General features: G+C 47.8%; 1 protein-coding gene across 1 annotated transcript; it reads right to left on the bottom strand.

The window, feature by feature from the left end:
• Positions 1-9,184: 9,184 nt before the first annotated feature.
• LOC309574568 (extracellular tyrosine-protein kinase PKDCC-like) lies at positions 9,185-16,922 on the bottom strand (the record flags this gene model as incomplete). The annotated part of the gene is made up of 7 exons (XM_082284351.1): positions 9,185-9,322; positions 10,694-10,870; positions 12,330-12,434; positions 12,529-12,608; positions 13,731-14,002; positions 16,122-16,244; positions 16,413-16,922. 7 exons carry the CDS (start codon positions 16,920-16,922, stop codon positions 9,219-9,221), a joined length of 1,371 nt encoding a protein of 456 aa, XP_082140477.1. The 3' UTR covers positions 9,185-9,218.
• Between the last annotated feature and the right edge of the window lie 277 nt (positions 16,923-17,199).

Raw genomic sequence — 17,199 nt, 5'->3', positions numbered from 1 at the left:
AAATCAGGGAGCAAGGAGACAGTCTGGCTCCCCTCTCCCCAGCCTCTGACATGTGAAGACCTTGGCTCCACAGAAGGGTAGAGTCACATTTCCAGCAGCACAGGGAGTGCACCAGCCATATGTCTCAGCTTATACAGACCAGTATTGGCACCAGGCTCCTCGAGTAGGGTTCATTTCACAAGTCTGTGTCTGAAGTAGTCACCCTGGACTGCTTCTCTAATCGATAGGTGCTCTGAGGATGTAATTGATACCTAATAGGGGTCAAACACATTGCCCCAGAAAGAGCCGTTTCTATTGATTATAGGGTGTGCCAAGCCTGCTGCCTCTGCTGTAGCTGCCCCCAAAACACTGGTGAGGTGTCCCTGCTGTGGCAGAGGTGTCTGGGCACAGCACCCACAGCTTGGTGTTGCCACATGAGGCCATGGCCACATGGCTATAGAGAACCACAGCTTCCTCACAGAGAGAGCAGCGCCCTGGGGCACAGCTTGGTGGCACCCAGGCAACTGCCCCTGGCCAAGGTGGCTCACGGGAAGGCCACAGTGGCTGCTCAGGAGCTGGGATGCACATGGTGCCTTGGAGAAGGGTGTCCCTTCAGGGAACCTTCATGGGTAGTCAATGCATATCTGAGGCAGCTTCAAATCCCAGCTGAAACTGGGGCTCTGCTGAAGCAACAGTAGAATATGCATGAAATAGGATATCTTGGCTAGGCTGAAGCAAGGTGCACCCTTCCGGCACAAATTGCTGCCTGACTTAGGAAACAGCCTCGTCTGGAGATGCTGAGTGCACGGGCACCAATCTGCTCTGCACTGACCCAGCAGACTGAAGCACGGCGGAGCTGCTGTGCTATCCAAGGGATGTGCAGGCAGGCAGTGGCTCCAGCCACTCTTGGGTTGGGCCATGGCAGCTGTGCAGACACCAGCTCACTCCCAGGACTGTATGGGTAGCTGTGCCACGCTTGCAATGGTGCTAAAAACCAGCCAAATCTTTGTCTTTTGAAAAGACGTGTCTTTCTGGAAAGCCATGAAACCACACTAAAACAAGTTACTCAGAAGCCTGCCACTTTTCAAGTCCCCAGGCATGGTGCAGCTTGACAGCAGCTGCTTGGGGAGCCAAGCAGATGCATCCACCATGCTGAGCCCTGGGATGGGGGTGAAGCTTGGGGACAGCACAAGACACAGCCATAGCTGTGGGAAGCATTGAGGCAAAAACCCACAGCGTGAGATTCACACCCAGTGAGATTTGATGGGTCTGTCACTTTGCAGAGCCAGGCTCAGTCCCCCGGCGAACACGGATGACAAAGGGACAGATGCTGGCAGACTGTTTGGCCTCGCTGTCGCTGCAATGACACTCGACTCAAGAACTTGGCAGCTCTGGAAGAGAAGTCCTAGTTCCTTGTCCTGGCCACAGGACTGTGGGTCTCCCACAAAAGCACGAGACCATCTGGGTTTCTTGATGATATTTCCTGTCCCAAGAGAAAGAAGAAGCCCCAGGAAATTCTGGTTTTGAAACTCATTTGAAACAAGTTTGCACCTCTCCGGCTTATATTTTGGTCATGCTTTTGCAGTGCCTGACCCCAACACACACCTGGTCCTACCTGCATCTTTCTCCCCTTCAGAGCCCCCTTTTTCTCAGAGAGGGGAAGGGAAACAGTCTGACTTGGCAAACAGCTTGCTGTGAAAATGATGAATTCAAGAGCACATGGAGCTTGCGGTTGAAAAAACCCATCTGATCAGCAGAACTTTTCTCCCTCAGCCTCTAAGGGCAGATTTAGTCTCAAGGCCAAGCTGCCATGTGGTTATAAAATAGAAGCAGGCCTGAAGAACTGATCTAACTTTCTTCAATTGTCTGTGTATCTTTAATCATGTTCACCACTTAAAATGCAGCAGAGCTGGCAGCTGATAATTAGACTGAGCCTGCAGCAGCATGGCCAGTGGCCAGATCACATGGCTCCTTTCATCTGCGTATTTATGCATTTAAAGGGGAGGAAAATTTTCATAACATTTTAATAACTAGGTTTTTCTGAAACCATAAATCCAGTCCTCTGGGCTTAGCCTACACTCTCCTTCTGATCTTACATAAGTGGAAGAGGGTGGGGTGTTTTGTTTGTTCTCCCTATTCTTTTCCTGTGCATGAACATGCAAAGCCCATCCTCTCCACAGTGGGGTCCTCCGGAGGATGGGAGGGTCAGGCAAGGTAAAACTGCACTTCTAAGGATGAAGGTATAACTTTGATTTGGTTCCTGGTGTGGGAACAGTTCCCCTTTCCCAAGATAGCTCATCTACAGACTGGCAGGAATGAAGCTCCTTTGCTAAACAATGGCCCTGAACAAAGAATTTCTGATATCTATATTTCAAACAGCAGCTACAGTGCATGTTGGCTGTTGCATTTCTTATCACATCACCACCAGATTCAGCCCTAGGACAGTGATCCTTCAGACCATGAGCTAAAAAGATGTCAAAACACAGGGAGCTGGTCCCAGTCTGGCCCTGTGGGTGCAGGAGCTCTGTTTCCATGCATGCTGCCAGAGACAGTGATGGGTGGGCTGTCTCCCTACATGAGGTGCCTCCACCCTCCTCCCATGGAGAGATGCATCCCAGCAGTGCCTGACCACTGTCTGCAGCCAGTGCCTTATCTCTTGGTGGGGAGTGTCAGGGCAATGCTTCAAGGTGCTGTGACAAGGGAGATGCTGTGTCCATCTCTTCTGCCTAAGGGTGGCAGCTCCCTTGACAGCCTTGGTGACATCCTGCAGGGTCCTTCACAGTGAGGCTTTGCAGACCATCCTCCCTCTGCCTGGAGGCATCACTGGCATGTGCACATGGGCTTTTCCATTAGCATGGAATGACAGCCACTATCAGCAGGAAAACAGGAGGTGAGGATGAGAGACTAATCCTTATGCTGCTGTGTTGTCTTGGTAAGATGGAGGAAGCACTGTTAAAATAACACCGATTCACAGATTTCTTTCAAAGATGAAGCCCTCGGTTAAAACAAAATTGAAAACCATTTAATGAGATGCAGTTCTTAAATACTCTACTTTTTTTTTAGGGAAAAGTTAATTATACTGTGCTGAAAGCAGCTTCTACTTAAGGTTCTCTGGGTGAATCAACAATATGTTGCTGATTTATAAGGGTCTTGATAGAGGTTTTAATTGTTGTTTCCATATAGCAAGCAAGCAAACAAACCAATTTCAATGAGTAGGTGGTTTCCAGAGTACGTTTTGAACTGCTCTTTAGCTGTGCCAGTGAAAGTTTGGGGTTTGACACAACTTTGGGCTACAAGTGAATTTAGGCTGGTGCCACTGCTTTGTTTCAGAGGTAATGTTAATTGATATAGTTAAGTAACAATAGTTTTGCTAGATAAAGTGAAAGAATCAAGAGCAGAAAAATGCAAACCATGGCATTAACTCCACTGGGAGGGACCATGGCTTGTTTCTTATGTATTTAAAGAATCAGAACAAACAAACAAGGGCAAGATTAATTAGGAGTGGGAGTACATGACTCCCTCCCCAGGCAAATGAGGAACAGCACTGGACAGGACACAGCAGCAGTGCCAAAATATTTCTTGATATTATCCATTGGAGGTCCAAGAGAACTTCCTTTGCACTCCAGTGTTCCCAAGACATTCCTAAACCACCTCTCTGGCTTCCCATTGTGATGATAAACTTTTGTCCCTAGGTTTCATTATCAAGCTTTTGATCTAAACCTGAACTCTCTGATCTGTCATCTGAAGTAGTGAGGGAATTTGCAGCTGGGTTTTTCCCAGCAAAGAAAAACAATTCACTTGCTAAAGACATTATGTGGGAAATATAACTTACAGATACAAGAATTCGAAAATGTGGGTGTTTATTTTGTAATTTTGGGTGTTACTGGTGTTTAACTTCATTTTGAGGCTATGTCTTGCATTTCCAGTACTGTAACTAGGGCAACAGATTTTAGCCAAAAAGTCCACTTGAGACTCCTATTGATTTTTATGAGGTTTGAGGATAAATACTGATAAACGTAACATAATGTAGGAATTTGCAGTTTCCTAAGCCTTGTCTAGACCTGGATTTGGAAGGTGTGATACACCATGTGACTAAGGCAATGTGGTTTTAATGCATGGCTTTATACCTGGTTGTTTTTCAGGAAGCTATTACTACATTATATTTAGCACTTGCTAATCTAGAAACCATCGATGGTAAATGAAAAGAGAGGTTACAAATCAAAGGCAGGCTGATCCTGTGGTTACACCTTTCAGATGTGGCCTCCTGCTACACACGGGGCTATTTCACCTCTGACAGTATAGAAATAAGGGCTCCTCAGTCCTATGTGTTTCTACTTCCCCAGGGAAGCGGTGGAATCACCGTCCCTGGAAGTGTTCAAAAAACATGTAGATGTGACACTTAGGGACATGGGTTAGTGTTGGACCTGGCAGTGCTGGGTTAATTGTTGGACTCAATGACTTAGAGGTCTTTTCCAAGCTCAGTGATTCCCTGTGATTCTATGTGTTCGCTGCAAGGGTAGGAGGGAGCGGGGCCATGTGTGGATGTGGAGGGTGTGGGTCTATAAAGGGTTAAAACGTGGGTGTGCTGGGATGGTACATGGGGAGCTGGGGTGTGAGTGAATGACAGGAGGGAGAGACCTGAGTGTGCAGGCACCAGGAATAGACTGGAGCTTGGGGGAGAATAGTGGTTGTGATCCTTGGGAGTGGGTGAGGATAAGGCAGTTGTGGCAGCAGGTGAACTGAAGGGACATGAAATCATGCTGAGAAAGTCCAAGCATATATATTTCTTAAAATACTATCAGCAGCTCCATCTTCTCCACAACTATGCCAAGAAATCTTCTCTACCAGTAAAGCCAGCACTTTTGCCATCTGGGATGGCCAACTGGGCAGGCTGAGGGTCTGAAGGCCCCAAAGCACAAGCCCTTGCCTGGAGCCCTCACAAAGAGCCAGGAGCTGAATTCCAAGCAGAGGAGTCTGACAGCTGTTCCCATCACCCATCCTTGGTACACCCAGACCTGTTTGATGTAATCTGATATATTTTCCCATGAGCCAAGAACTATAATTCAGGGAAAATCCACCACCCTGAAGTAAGTAGATGCTGCAGAGCAGGCAGAGGGGCTCAGGGTTACCTCTCATAAAATTATTTTCTCTGAATTTTCCTGCCTCCATGTTGCCAGTGGTGGCACATTGGTACACTGGGGCAATGGAACCAAGGGGAAAGATTTCTCTAAGTACTACAGTTAGCAGAAATGAAGTCTGACACAAAGACACTCTGAAGTCCTACCAATCCATCATGAGGGGCCATTCTGGATACTGGAGTTACACTTCACTGATTCCTCAAACTGGAGCTCAAAACCAGCTCTTTCAACCCAGTGGGACCAAAGTTCCACAAAGTTCAGTGCTTGGTACAGTAATTTATAGATGCCCTTACAGAAATCAGTGTTAATCCAGATGTGTGGTTTGGGCCTTCAGCTGACTGTGACAAATTCCTCTTTTCTTTCCCCAAACTAATTTGAAATTTCTTCTGAATGTTGTTTAGAGCATCAAAGTTTGCAGAATATGCCATGTAAAAGTAGAGGTATGACACTCACTGGTACTTAAACCCTGCCTGATGCACTAGGATGTGCTTTTTCATTACTGGGCTCTGTCTCCCTCACTCTGCTTTTCAATCTGTCACGCAGTCACTGGTCATGTAAACGTCTGCAAACATACTGAACATGAGTAATGCAGCATCTGTTGCTATTTATTAAACTGTGGTTTATATCTTTGGAGTACATGGTATTATCCTTCATAGATGTGGCTTTATCTCTGTTATTACAATACGGAATTAATTAAGAGTATTAAAGTTTGTGTCTAAAAAAAGGATATTCCTAACTTTTATCTATGGAGGCAATGTTTTCATATCCAGTCTCTCCTAAAGGCAGCATCCTTTGGGAAGATGTGATAGACACATTTAGGTAAATATTATTCCTCCAGCACACATGGTTTCCATTGCAATTGATCCCCTGCTGTTTCCTTCCAAGCACTTTCCTCTGTTACATACTCCACAATGGTGGCTGAAATACTGATCAGCGACAGCAGAGACAAATTGACTCCAGCAACTGGGAGTTTTAAGGGCAGCAAATGTTTATATCTGAGTTTGTATGTACCGTAATTACTGAAATACAGTTTTTAGGCATGCACTGAAATTTTCAGTGGCATTGAAAGTCTGAAGTTGCTTGAGCTAGTTATAACTTAGTAAAAGGATAGAACAGATAAAGGCTGAGTGAATGAGATGGGACATAAAGATAGTGCACCACAAAACAGCCACATGGGCCCAAAAGTGGTAGAGAAGATGCTTCCTCCTGTAGCCTCCCCTTAGGGCTGGGAACAGCTTGGGTGCTTCACACAGACCTGGCACAGAAGCTGCACCTGAGCCACTTGTGAGCTGCCTGAAACTTGGGAGTCACAAGCTGCTCACTGCAGTCTATCAGAGAAATAATCCTACATGCTTTTAAACTGGCACAGCCATTGGTAAAAGTCTCTTAGCAGACAATAACAGCAAGAAGCTGGGAAAAAGCAGTGTGGGAACTGCTTTGCCCAGTGACTGTGTTTCCTCAAATGCATGTCAAACTACAGCTCTACATGTGGCAGGGTGAGAAAACATTTTCCATCACCCAGGATTCACTGGGCACCATTGGGCTGCAGTGGATGTCACCCCAAATCAGACTGAAGCTGGCTTGCCCACCAGTGGCATGGGGAGCTGCATAGAGGTAGGAGGAGAACCAGTGCATGCACCAGCATATTTGTGGCAGCTTCTAAGTCTCTAGCACATGAACACCATTGGTCATAAAGATATGCTTGTGCCCTGGCTACTTCTCTGTGCCAGCCAGACGAATGTGCTCTTGAGGGTTCAGACTCTAAGTATGTGCTTACTCCTTTACACAGGGTAGTCTAAATGTTCTACAAAAGCCACTGGCGGTGGCAACAGCAGACCAAGCATTGTCATTCTTTAAAGCTTCCCTTTTTCTTTACTTTATTATTATTATTACTACTTGTTAAGCACTGTGTGCTCAAAACTTTCAAGGCAGGATCACGTGGTCTCTGGTCCCAGGTCTACCTGCAGGTCTGATGCTGGAAGCTGCATTTATACAAGTGACGCTGGCATTCCCTGCAACTTCGCCATCTGCTGACAGGCTGGACCTAACTGGCAGAAACCCTACAATGAGAACTCGACAGAAAAATCTGCCACATGAAAGAAGCATCACACGACTAAAATACACAATGTTCCTTTTACCAGGAGAAATTTTTAAGATGGGAAGATCTTTCTAACACAAACTGGAACCACTTCAGCTTTTGCATTCTGTTTCTTCGTCTGAAATGACCTCAGGTTGGCCCTTGCAAGGCCTTGCTTTGGGCGAAGTATTTCTGATGTGCATCTCAGGAGGATGAGACATGGAATAAACTCCCATTACCCCTTGCTAATGTAGAGCACAGCAGATGTCTGAAGCCCTGTTCAGTGGGGTCGATGTAAAACAATAGCAGATCCCTGGCAGGACCTTCCCTTCAACTTCCACAGGACCCACTGCAATGGAGAGAAAGGTCTGTGGCTGTCCATTTAAAAAGCCTTGCTGTCACAAAGCCTGCAGCAATGTGGCCTTCACTAAAAGTCTTCTTGTATTGCTAACTAGGAACTATCACTAATTGATATCACTATCAGAGTCCTCCTGCCCCAGAGTAAGCAGCAGGGGTTACAGTGCATGAAAAAGACACCATGCAAAGGCATTGCTGCGGGTTAATTGAGTACTAACGAGCTGAAAGGTGTGGTTCTACACTACGAAACACGGGGAGAGACCATCAAAAACACAGCACGACCCCAGGCAAGAGATCAAGCATCTTCAGTCCAGGGGTGCCCCAGCTGCTACAAGGTCCCACATGGAAATGACCACACCGTGTCGGCTGTGTCTCAAAAGCTGTAATTTCCTGTGCGGGCTAAGCAGAAAACAATGTGGCATCAACACAGAGGCTGTAGTGCGGCTCTCCTGCACAAAGCCAGGGACTTCCCCTAGGAGGAGGCATGAGGTCAGTGGTGATTTGGGCTTTCCCGACCGTGCTACAGAATAGGTACTGTATGCTCACTGCTTCCAGGGACTCCCAGGAGCGGCACATTACACTGTCGTCTCTTACTGTCTGAAATTATGCTAACCCCGGCTATTTTTCAGAGGCCTCATTTACAATTTTAGCAAAAGGCAATTGCAGGAAGATCTTGGGACCACACTGTCTACAATTAGGAGCTTGCAAGTACAGCCACAGAGTGTCCTTCAAGACCTAAGTGTTCGAGGGGGCTCAGGAATACCCATTCACTGCTTGGGGCACTCACAGATTAGCCTCAGGAGTGGACAGTGATGCTGGGTGAGCTGAAGGTGGGAAACACTGGCATTTCTTCATTCGGTTACAGTAAAGACTTAGGCAATTAAAAACAAACTTCTCACAGCATATTTGGAATAAAAAGTAATTCTTTATCATAAGAAGTCACACCTTACACATAAATAATTTGAATGTCTCGCTCTTTCACGGAAAGTAACAGAGAAAAACCTTCAAGGTTGATACATGGGAGCTGGTATTAGAAATCACATAGAATCAACCCCAAATCCTGCATCCAAACACACACATCTTTGGACCCAGGGTTGACCTATACACCACTTCACTCCTCTGCACTGGAAGGAACTGAATGAAGACCCTCCTTGGAGGACCACCCCCATCATCAGCCTCTGGTTATGGATCCCAACCCTGCAACCTTGGCCTCATCACTGAAATCCAGTCCTTTACGTTTGCAGTAGTAAGAAATCCCAGTTTGTAGCTGCAGAAAGAACCATTGCCTTCCCCAAAGTGCATTATCTGTAGGTTTTGGAGGTGACTGACATAACTAAGCCTACCCAAGCTGGATCCCTTGCAGCTATTTCTATTTCTTGGCTGACAAGCTGGCCAAAGCAGCAAAGCTAAGTATTGCACAGTCTAGCAACATTTGGCTAAACTGAGACCATTTATGTGGAACAGCAGTGTGGGAACAGAAAAGAAGCTAGCAGAGCAGCAATGAGAAATTTGAGCTTTGATCAAGGAGACAGCAGCATTTGACTCTATCTGAGCTGGCAGGGAGATCCCATCCCAAAGCAAAATAAAATATGTCATTCTTTCCAGCAGATGAAATTCTCCCCAGTGGTTTGTTCCTCCCAGGATCATTTTATGTGATCTCATTGTCTTTAAAGTCTTTCCCCTGAGGAAGCTGAACGTTTAATATAGACTACAGCATTAGTATCCGGTATTAAATCAGTCCAGCTACTCTGAAATGAGGCGAGTGGGCGTCCTGGAAAGGAAATAAAAACACAAGTTTAATAGAGGAGATAGGTTCACCTTGACCCATGCTATTTACTGTAAAAGACAAAGGAACACAATGCTTGCACAATGGAAGGTCACTCTGCCCTGCCATAGATGTGTTTTACACTCCCAGTAAACTCCAGATGCTCAGAGTGTGCACAAGGAATGCATCATCCCACTAACCCCAGAGGCTTTTATGTCTTGCTTTGTTTTACCAAGCAGCCCTAAGAGAGACCAGCACGTTCCCACAGCTCTCATTAATCCAGCTGGCAAATTTAGGCACTCGGCATTTCAGTCACACATTTTTTCATCTTTGGCTGCAAAGATGAGCTATGAAACTGTGAGGAAGAAAAATGTCAGGAAGGGGAAACAATAAAGACCTCAGGCGTGGTGCAGGATGTCAGGGATCAGCACCCAAGCAAGGCACTGCAGACAGGGTCTCTGTCCCACGTGCTTCTCCTGCATCCTCACCGCGGTTTCAGGCAGGGTTCCTTCCAGGCAGGCACTGCACACAGCACTAACAGCTGCCCCGGGAGGAAGCCAGATGTGCTGTGCTAGGCACAGCTCACACAATCCATTGCTGGTGTGAAACCTGGTGCCTCAAAGAGATTTATGTTGCATCCGTGTAAGAGCTCTCATGTCACTAGATCACCACACGTCAATTGCACATAAGCCCACAGAAAAGCTGCTTTTTTGGTAGCTTGGGTTTGTTTTTTTAAATGTCATTGAGCCAACAAAACACAATTCTTCAGCACCACTGTGAGTGAAAACACTCATTTACCTCATTTAGTGTTTCACTTCAAGAAACAATTCAGCCCACACTTGAAATGTCAGCTAAATGAGATAATTTAAAATAATTCTGAAAACATGCTAACTGTAAGAGGCTATAATCAGAGCTAATTACAGGGACATTCTGGAAATCCCTTGGCTTGGGGCTTTAGTTTTGATAAAGGGGATAACAACTTGTAAGCTATGATTCTTTTAATTACAACAATAGTAACCACCTTCTTTTACACGGCTTCTTTCATCTCTAAAAACCCCATAGCTTTGCAATCTATACATACCACAGGGATTGTTTAGCCTAACACCAAAGTGAAGCCATCTCTGCAAGAAATGAGTAAGTGTTTAACAACACCTGGCAGTCCCGGGCAAAATTTGTAAGGAAAAAAGGTGCAGAGGGAGATAATTCCTCTTGTGTCTCCTTACAAACACTCAGGGGAATTCTGGATGCCCACAGTGGCAGCCATCTGATCTTGAGAATAAGGAAGGAAACTTTTATATGTGCCTGTAGACTCAAGGTACTACGGAGGAAGGCAGCAGCACCACATGGCAGCACCCTGTCACACTGGCCCAAGCTCACCTGTCCACGTCCTCTGCTGGGTGACGATAAAGCTTTGACACTGTGACTGGGAGTTACAAATGGCAGCAGCTTCCTCGGCGCTGTGGATGGACAGCAGGCAGCCCAGGTGGCTGTAGGAGGGCCAGCACTTGTAGTCTTCTCCTTCCACCGTTCGGAAACCCTTCAGGGAGATGTAGTCTGGGGACAGAAAGAGGGGGTCTAGGGAAACACTCTAGGTGCACTTTCAGGGACTAGTTAGGCTGCACACCTAATGAGTGAAACTCTTAAAAGAATTGCAGCAGTGACAGACTGAACTGACCTGCTGAGATGGGGTGGGGGCAGCTGCGAAGTTAAAAGAAACCCAAATCTTGGCCTTTGGTTCTGCTATGGAGCACAGGACAGCAATTCCCCCAGGAACTGGGGGAGAGGGGTCAGAGCTCTCAAGGGTGAAGTGACAAGGCTGCCACCACAGGGGTGCGTAAGAGGAGGAGACTGATATGCAAACCCACAGGCCCTTCACCTTTTCCCTGGAGAAGCCAACCTCACAATAGCCTCTCCTACACCCCAGCCTCAACAGCAGAAGCTCGTCACAGATCCAGCACAAAGCAACATGGGGCACAGACTGACCCACCCATCATGGTGCCACCCACAGAAACAGGAGACTGAGGAACTCCAGTGGGGAAAGGGAGGCCAGATCCTGCTCCTGACGAGGAGACCTGACAAAAGACCTGACAAGCCTGAGCAGGTGCTGCTCAGGCTATTGTTCACTGACTGCTAAGTCTCTCCCCACCTTCCCACACCTCTAGGATGGTGATCATTTGGCACAGTGTGAAGTCAACGGACAGGTGTTGTTGGAAAATACCAGTAATTCCTGTTAAAGCTGATAGGCCTTCCATGCAAATGACCAGATATCTTTGTTCATAACAGTGCAAATTATAGTTCTTTCACATGTAAAGAGATTTCCTCCTGCAAGCCACCATCACCCCCCACCTCATGTGAACACCCAGGAAAACTCAAGCCACAGTAACCACTGGATTTTTGAAGCCTTCCTTTTGATCAGCCTCATCTCTACCACTGAATGGGTCCTTTTCAGAGGAATGCACCTCATAAAGGCACATTTATCCATCTGCAGCTCCAATAAAATGATCTTCAGAGAAAAGGAACTTAGAGGGCACCAAGGCCCCAGTCATCCCACCACACTCATCTCGATGCTGTCATCTCCCCACTCTATGCTTTCATAATAACCTGTGCTCAGCAGACAGAAACCACACAGTGAAATGGGAAGTTTGAATATCAGCCCAGAAAACTGACCTGTTGGTCCAAAGGATAAGGATATCCTGAGACAAGAGCCACTCGGGTTGTTATCCCAAATACACTCACTTGAAACACTGATGCTCATTCTGAGAAGAGTATTTAGAAGCAGTGCAAACACGTGTCCATTTGTAAGCCAGATTGTCTGCACTGCTTTTACTTTGCAAAGCAATACAATCATGCATAGCTCCCATGGAAAAAAACAACATAAACCTGCTCCAAAAAAGGCGCTTCTGGTGCTTTTTCTAGTGACTGCCTGAATGTATGGGAGATCAGAATTTGACCAGTTACCAAGTGCCTTGCTCCCTCAGCAGTTACTTTACTTAGAGCATTCAAAATCAACTACCTTTTAAAAGAAGAGGTCTTTTCTGCAGATAGAGCCCAGACTTGTACAGATGTAAAACCTTTTCAAAAGCTCTCAGGGTTTCATTTATTCCATATCGTAAATCACCTATATTTAAGGAAAAAGATGACAGAGATAAGCAATTCCTCGAAATACCATTTAGAGTCTTCTAACAAAGAAGTTTATGAATATTAGCTGGTACCTGTTGCATTCAGAATATCACTCAAAAGGGGCCGCAGAGTTGGTGGTGCAGAGTGTGGCAAAAGATAGGTGAAAAAATACCTGCAAAAAATCCCACAGGCTGATTAGAATACAGTGCCTTCATTTCCCTGGTGATTAACTTGTCTACATTTTCCCGTGACTTGATTATCCACATGCAATTAGTAGGTCTGCTTTGGTTATAAAGTTATGTTTGAGCACACCTTGGTGCCTCAGATGGTTCCTGTAAGTTGGGCTGGAAGCCTGGTCCTTGCTGCATAAAATCTACCTTGCAAAGGTTCATGCAATAAAGATTCCCATCATTCCCCTGGGCCATTTTTGTATACTAAGCAATGTATTTCCTACCAAAAAAAAAAAAAGGACCTGTATAAAAGAAGACTCATACAAGACCTTTCTCTTGCCCTGAAAAGTTTGCCCTTCTTACTGCCCCTCAAAAGTCAGAATGACTCATTTCCTGACCCTTCCAAAAAATTCCTGTTCTAGGAAGACAAGTGCACAAGAGACAAGTGCAACTGCAAGGCTGCAATAATCTATGTAGTAATCTATTCAGTGCCCTTTAGAACTGAATCCTGGAAATCCAGGCTCCCTTACTAAGTCCTTCTGTGTAAATATCCAGTTGCCAAGGCTTCCTTCCAGGACTTGACCTGCCAAGCATCAGTGGTGAGCAAAAGTCCCAGCGTTTTCAGCTGATGGCCACGAAGTTCTGCAGCAACCTCAGCCCCTTGCCTGTTACCTGTTCCATTGCTCTCCCATAGGAGCCCATAAGGAGATTTGGAACTGAAGGGAAGAGTTGGACAGCCTGTTCCCAACAACGGGGACTCAAAGCTGGTGGGCTTTTGCAGGTAGCCTGCACTGCCACTGCTTTCAGCAAGCACAGTCCATGGATGTCAGGCACCAGGGCTTGTTTGACAAACAGCAAATTCACAGGTGCAAGCTCTGGGGCAAGTTTTTAGAGGGTGTTGGGGAAAGGGAGCAACAGAAGAAAGATGCCTTCATTCTTATCAGACAAAAACTACACTATTTTCCTGCCTTATAAGGAAAATAACTTGCTTCAAAGTGATCCTTAACTACCCTTTGACAGAGGTGAGGGGAATCACCGCATTGAAGAAGCACAAGGTGCTAGAGGCTGCATGGCAGAGCATGAGCTCAAACACCCCAGATCTTCCCCCAGGTAGCTGGACATACCGATACGCATTGAACAGATTCTTCTTTTCATTTATTCCTTCACATCTCCCAACCACAGAGCATTTGAGAGGGAAGCTTTTGGTAGGAAAGTCGAGTGTGCAGTCATTATCTTCCTTGCAAGACAGCTCCTCGGTGCTGGCATCATCCATGTCTGTCACTTTTAGGTTTCCATCCACCATAACAAACTGCCTTGGCTGGAAATCCAAGAGGACTATTGAACCCAGGGGGGAATGTGCCAAGTAAAACAGCAGCTTCACAAGACTCAGGCAAATCTGAGGAAGACAAGATGAATATGCATGGAAAGAAAACCAAATGAAAAACAGCTATTAAACTGGAAGTAGAACAAAGGGGAGGGCATTCAATTAAATTAAAAGGGAAAAAAGCATATAGAACTTAAAAGGTAATTATATGTATGCTACAAAATTTATTATCAACATTGCCACAGGATTTGACTGGTAAGTAGTTTAGCAACATTTTTTAAAAATGTGTGTACACAAAAAGAGACATTTGCAGTTAGAAGAACTAGAGGAGGAAGCTGTGAGGAAAACAATAGCAGCCTTCATGTTTCAGGAGCTATATTGATTTGCTAGCTGAAATCAGAAGGGTTTTTCCCAGTCTGGCATAAAACTAATAGATTCCCCTCCCTTCCCCCATGCTGCTCAATACAGACTGAGGCTCCATGGTCATTAATACCAGATTCATGCCTTGCTGCATCACTCAGCAGTATGAATTTGGGCACACAATCATGATTCTGAAGAATTAGTCAAAGCTTGCAATGTATTTATTGCGAGCTTTTTTGCTTTTATGACAACTTTCTGGCAGCATGGAAAGGCCAGACAATACCTGACCCAGCAGAAAGCTCGGTAAATTATTTTTAAACAATCTAGAGCTAGAGGACTGCATTTATACTGCACCAGCACTTTGCTCAAGTAGCTTTTTGCAGCAGTTTTCATTCAGTATCAGGAGCCCTGGCATCAGAAAAGCTGCATCCTCAGCTAGGTGTGCCAGGCAGCCCCACGTCACCCTTCGCTGCTGCCGATAGCGATCTGTGCAGGCATGAGGGTTTTTTCCCTTGGAACATCTCACACAATCCCTGGTATCTGATGTGGCTCATCACAGGGGAATCCCATATGTTTAGACACCCTAATTAGGAAACAGGACCAGACAGTGCCAGTGTAAATTCTGAATTAGTGTCTTCTGCAGTCAAGGAATTATTAAAATCTCTAATGCCACAATACCAAACTTTACCGCCAGCTGATCCAACATCATGGGTTTCTAGCTCTACAGGAGACTTTGGCACATTTAAGATGAGGTGCTAGGAAAGCTATGTAGAAGCCAGCACGGAATTGAAGAAAGGAAAACTCCACAAGCCAAGAGAAATTACTCTAGAAGCTCTGATGCTATTTTAACTTGCTTAGTGAAGCAATCGTAAGAATCCTAGCTTTGCATCCCACAGCTGAGCGAGCGTGCTTGCCACACTCCCCCTCTGGCTCAGATGGCAAGGTTCCCCTTCAACATTAAGGACCACATGCAGACAGGGATTTTATTTTAGGAGTTTTGTTGTGCTTTTATTTTGCCCAAAGCATTTCTTGCTGACACTAAGATACCCTTGCTTCTCCAGGATGCTTTTTTTCCTCCTGGCACCCAAACAAGTAGGATTGAACCCCCAACTGAGCCTTTGAGGGAAACAGTAAAACAAGCTATAACCAAAGTCACCACGTCACAAGTCATTTATATTCCTGGGGAGCATATGGGTCCCTACGCAGGATGCCTGGGAGACGAGGCAGATCTCACCAGCAGGGCTGGAATCCTAGCACCTACAGCAGGAGGAAAGCAGTTTAGTAGTGATTTTACTACAGTAATTCCTAGAGGGCCAAGATCAGAAACACCAAACAAACACATGGTGGGGACAGCTTGCTCAGCTTGCTGCCTAGAACAGGTAACACATAGGAAACCACAGACTTGGAGCATGGTGAGGTGGCTTTTCCAAGTCAGACTCGGGTTGCTGAGGGGCCTCCTGACCAAAGCCCTTCTGCATAAATATATATATATATAAGCAATATAGAGGCAAAACTAACGTTACAGTGTAATAGAAAGGCATTAACCACTGCCCCAGCATCGAGTACGATTTTGTGTCTATTTCCTCCCAGATGAAGTTCTTTTAACACCGCTCTGTAGAGAAAGAAACTAACTGTGAAACACCAAACTAGGGCTGTGTAATGTGATTTAAAAGGAATGAAAAGGAAACGATTTACAAACAATTTGTGTGATCAAACAGAGTGCCGGCAGGAGAATCCCGTTTGCCCCAGCGGTCACCACCGGTTCTTCGCCGGTTTACCCAGTTTGTGGTCTAAAACCGACTGATAAAACCCCTTTGCTTTGTTTTCTTACTTTAAATCTTTCCTCCCAGGGGGTCTGCAGGAGCTGAATCATCTCCAGCGGGGATCCCAGCTCCAGCATGGCTGTGACCCGTAGCTCAGCATCTCCGCTGTTGTCATAGCATTGACCGTGCAGCTGCGGCAGAGTAGAAGCCACGGTCGGGGCGATGTCGCTGCCAGTGCCAGCTGATGGCGGCCGCCCGGGGACAGCGTGGGCACCACGGGCTCAGCCCCGGCACTGACACCCCCCGCCCCGCCGTGGCAGCACCTCCCGCAGCCCCTCGCCCCGGCGCGCCCGCCGTACCTTGACGATGCCGGGGTGCTGCAGGCGCCGCAGCAGCGTCACCTCTTTGAGCAGCTTGTAGGCGGCCAGGCGGCGGCAGCCGGCCGGCGCCCCGTACCGCTGCACGCACCGCCGCACCTCCCGGCCCGCCCCGTGCACCGACTTGAGGGCCACGGTGCCTCCGCTCGCCAGCGCCGCCCGCGCCACCACCTTGGTGAAGCCCCAGCCCAGCACGCTGACGGCCGTCGCCCGGCTCAGGTCGCCGCAGCCCAGCCCGCCCGTGGCCGCCGCTTCCCCGCCGCCCGCCGCCGCCTCCAGCCGCCGCAGGTCGCGCCGCCTCTGCCGCAGCTCCTCCCGCAAGCCCGGCGGCAGCAGGAGCGGCGGCGAGGAGCCCGGCTGCGCCTCATCGCCACCGCCACCGCCGCGGCCGGGCGGCAGCGCCGGCAGCGCCAGCAGCGCCAGGGCCGGCAGCGCCAGCAGCGCGGCCGCGCTCAGCCGAGCTCCGCGCCGCGCCCGCCCCGCCGCCGCCATGGGGAGCGGGGCCGCCCGGTGCCGCCGCTCTGCCGCCCGCGCTCCGCCGCGCCGGGGAAGCCGAGCGCCGTCGAGGGGGCGTGTCGGGCTCCCGGCGCCCCCACCCCGCCGGCCCGGCCCGACCTGGCCCGGCCCCGCGGGCGCACGGGGCAGCGGCGGCACGGACCGCCCAGGGAGGGGAGGCGGTGGCGGCGCGGCGCAAGCGGTTCTGGAGGAGGTGGCCCGGGGTGGGATCCGGAGCTGCCGGGTGCGAGCGGCACATCCCCGCAGACACCCG

Source organism: Coloeus monedula, assembly GCF_965178545.1.
Source record: "Coloeus monedula genome assembly, chromosome: 6".
NCBI lineage: Eukaryota > Metazoa > Chordata > Aves > Passeriformes > Corvidae > Coloeus > Coloeus monedula.
Note: the sequence above shows the minus strand (reverse complement) of the source record. Positions and strands in the feature narration are given on the sequence as shown.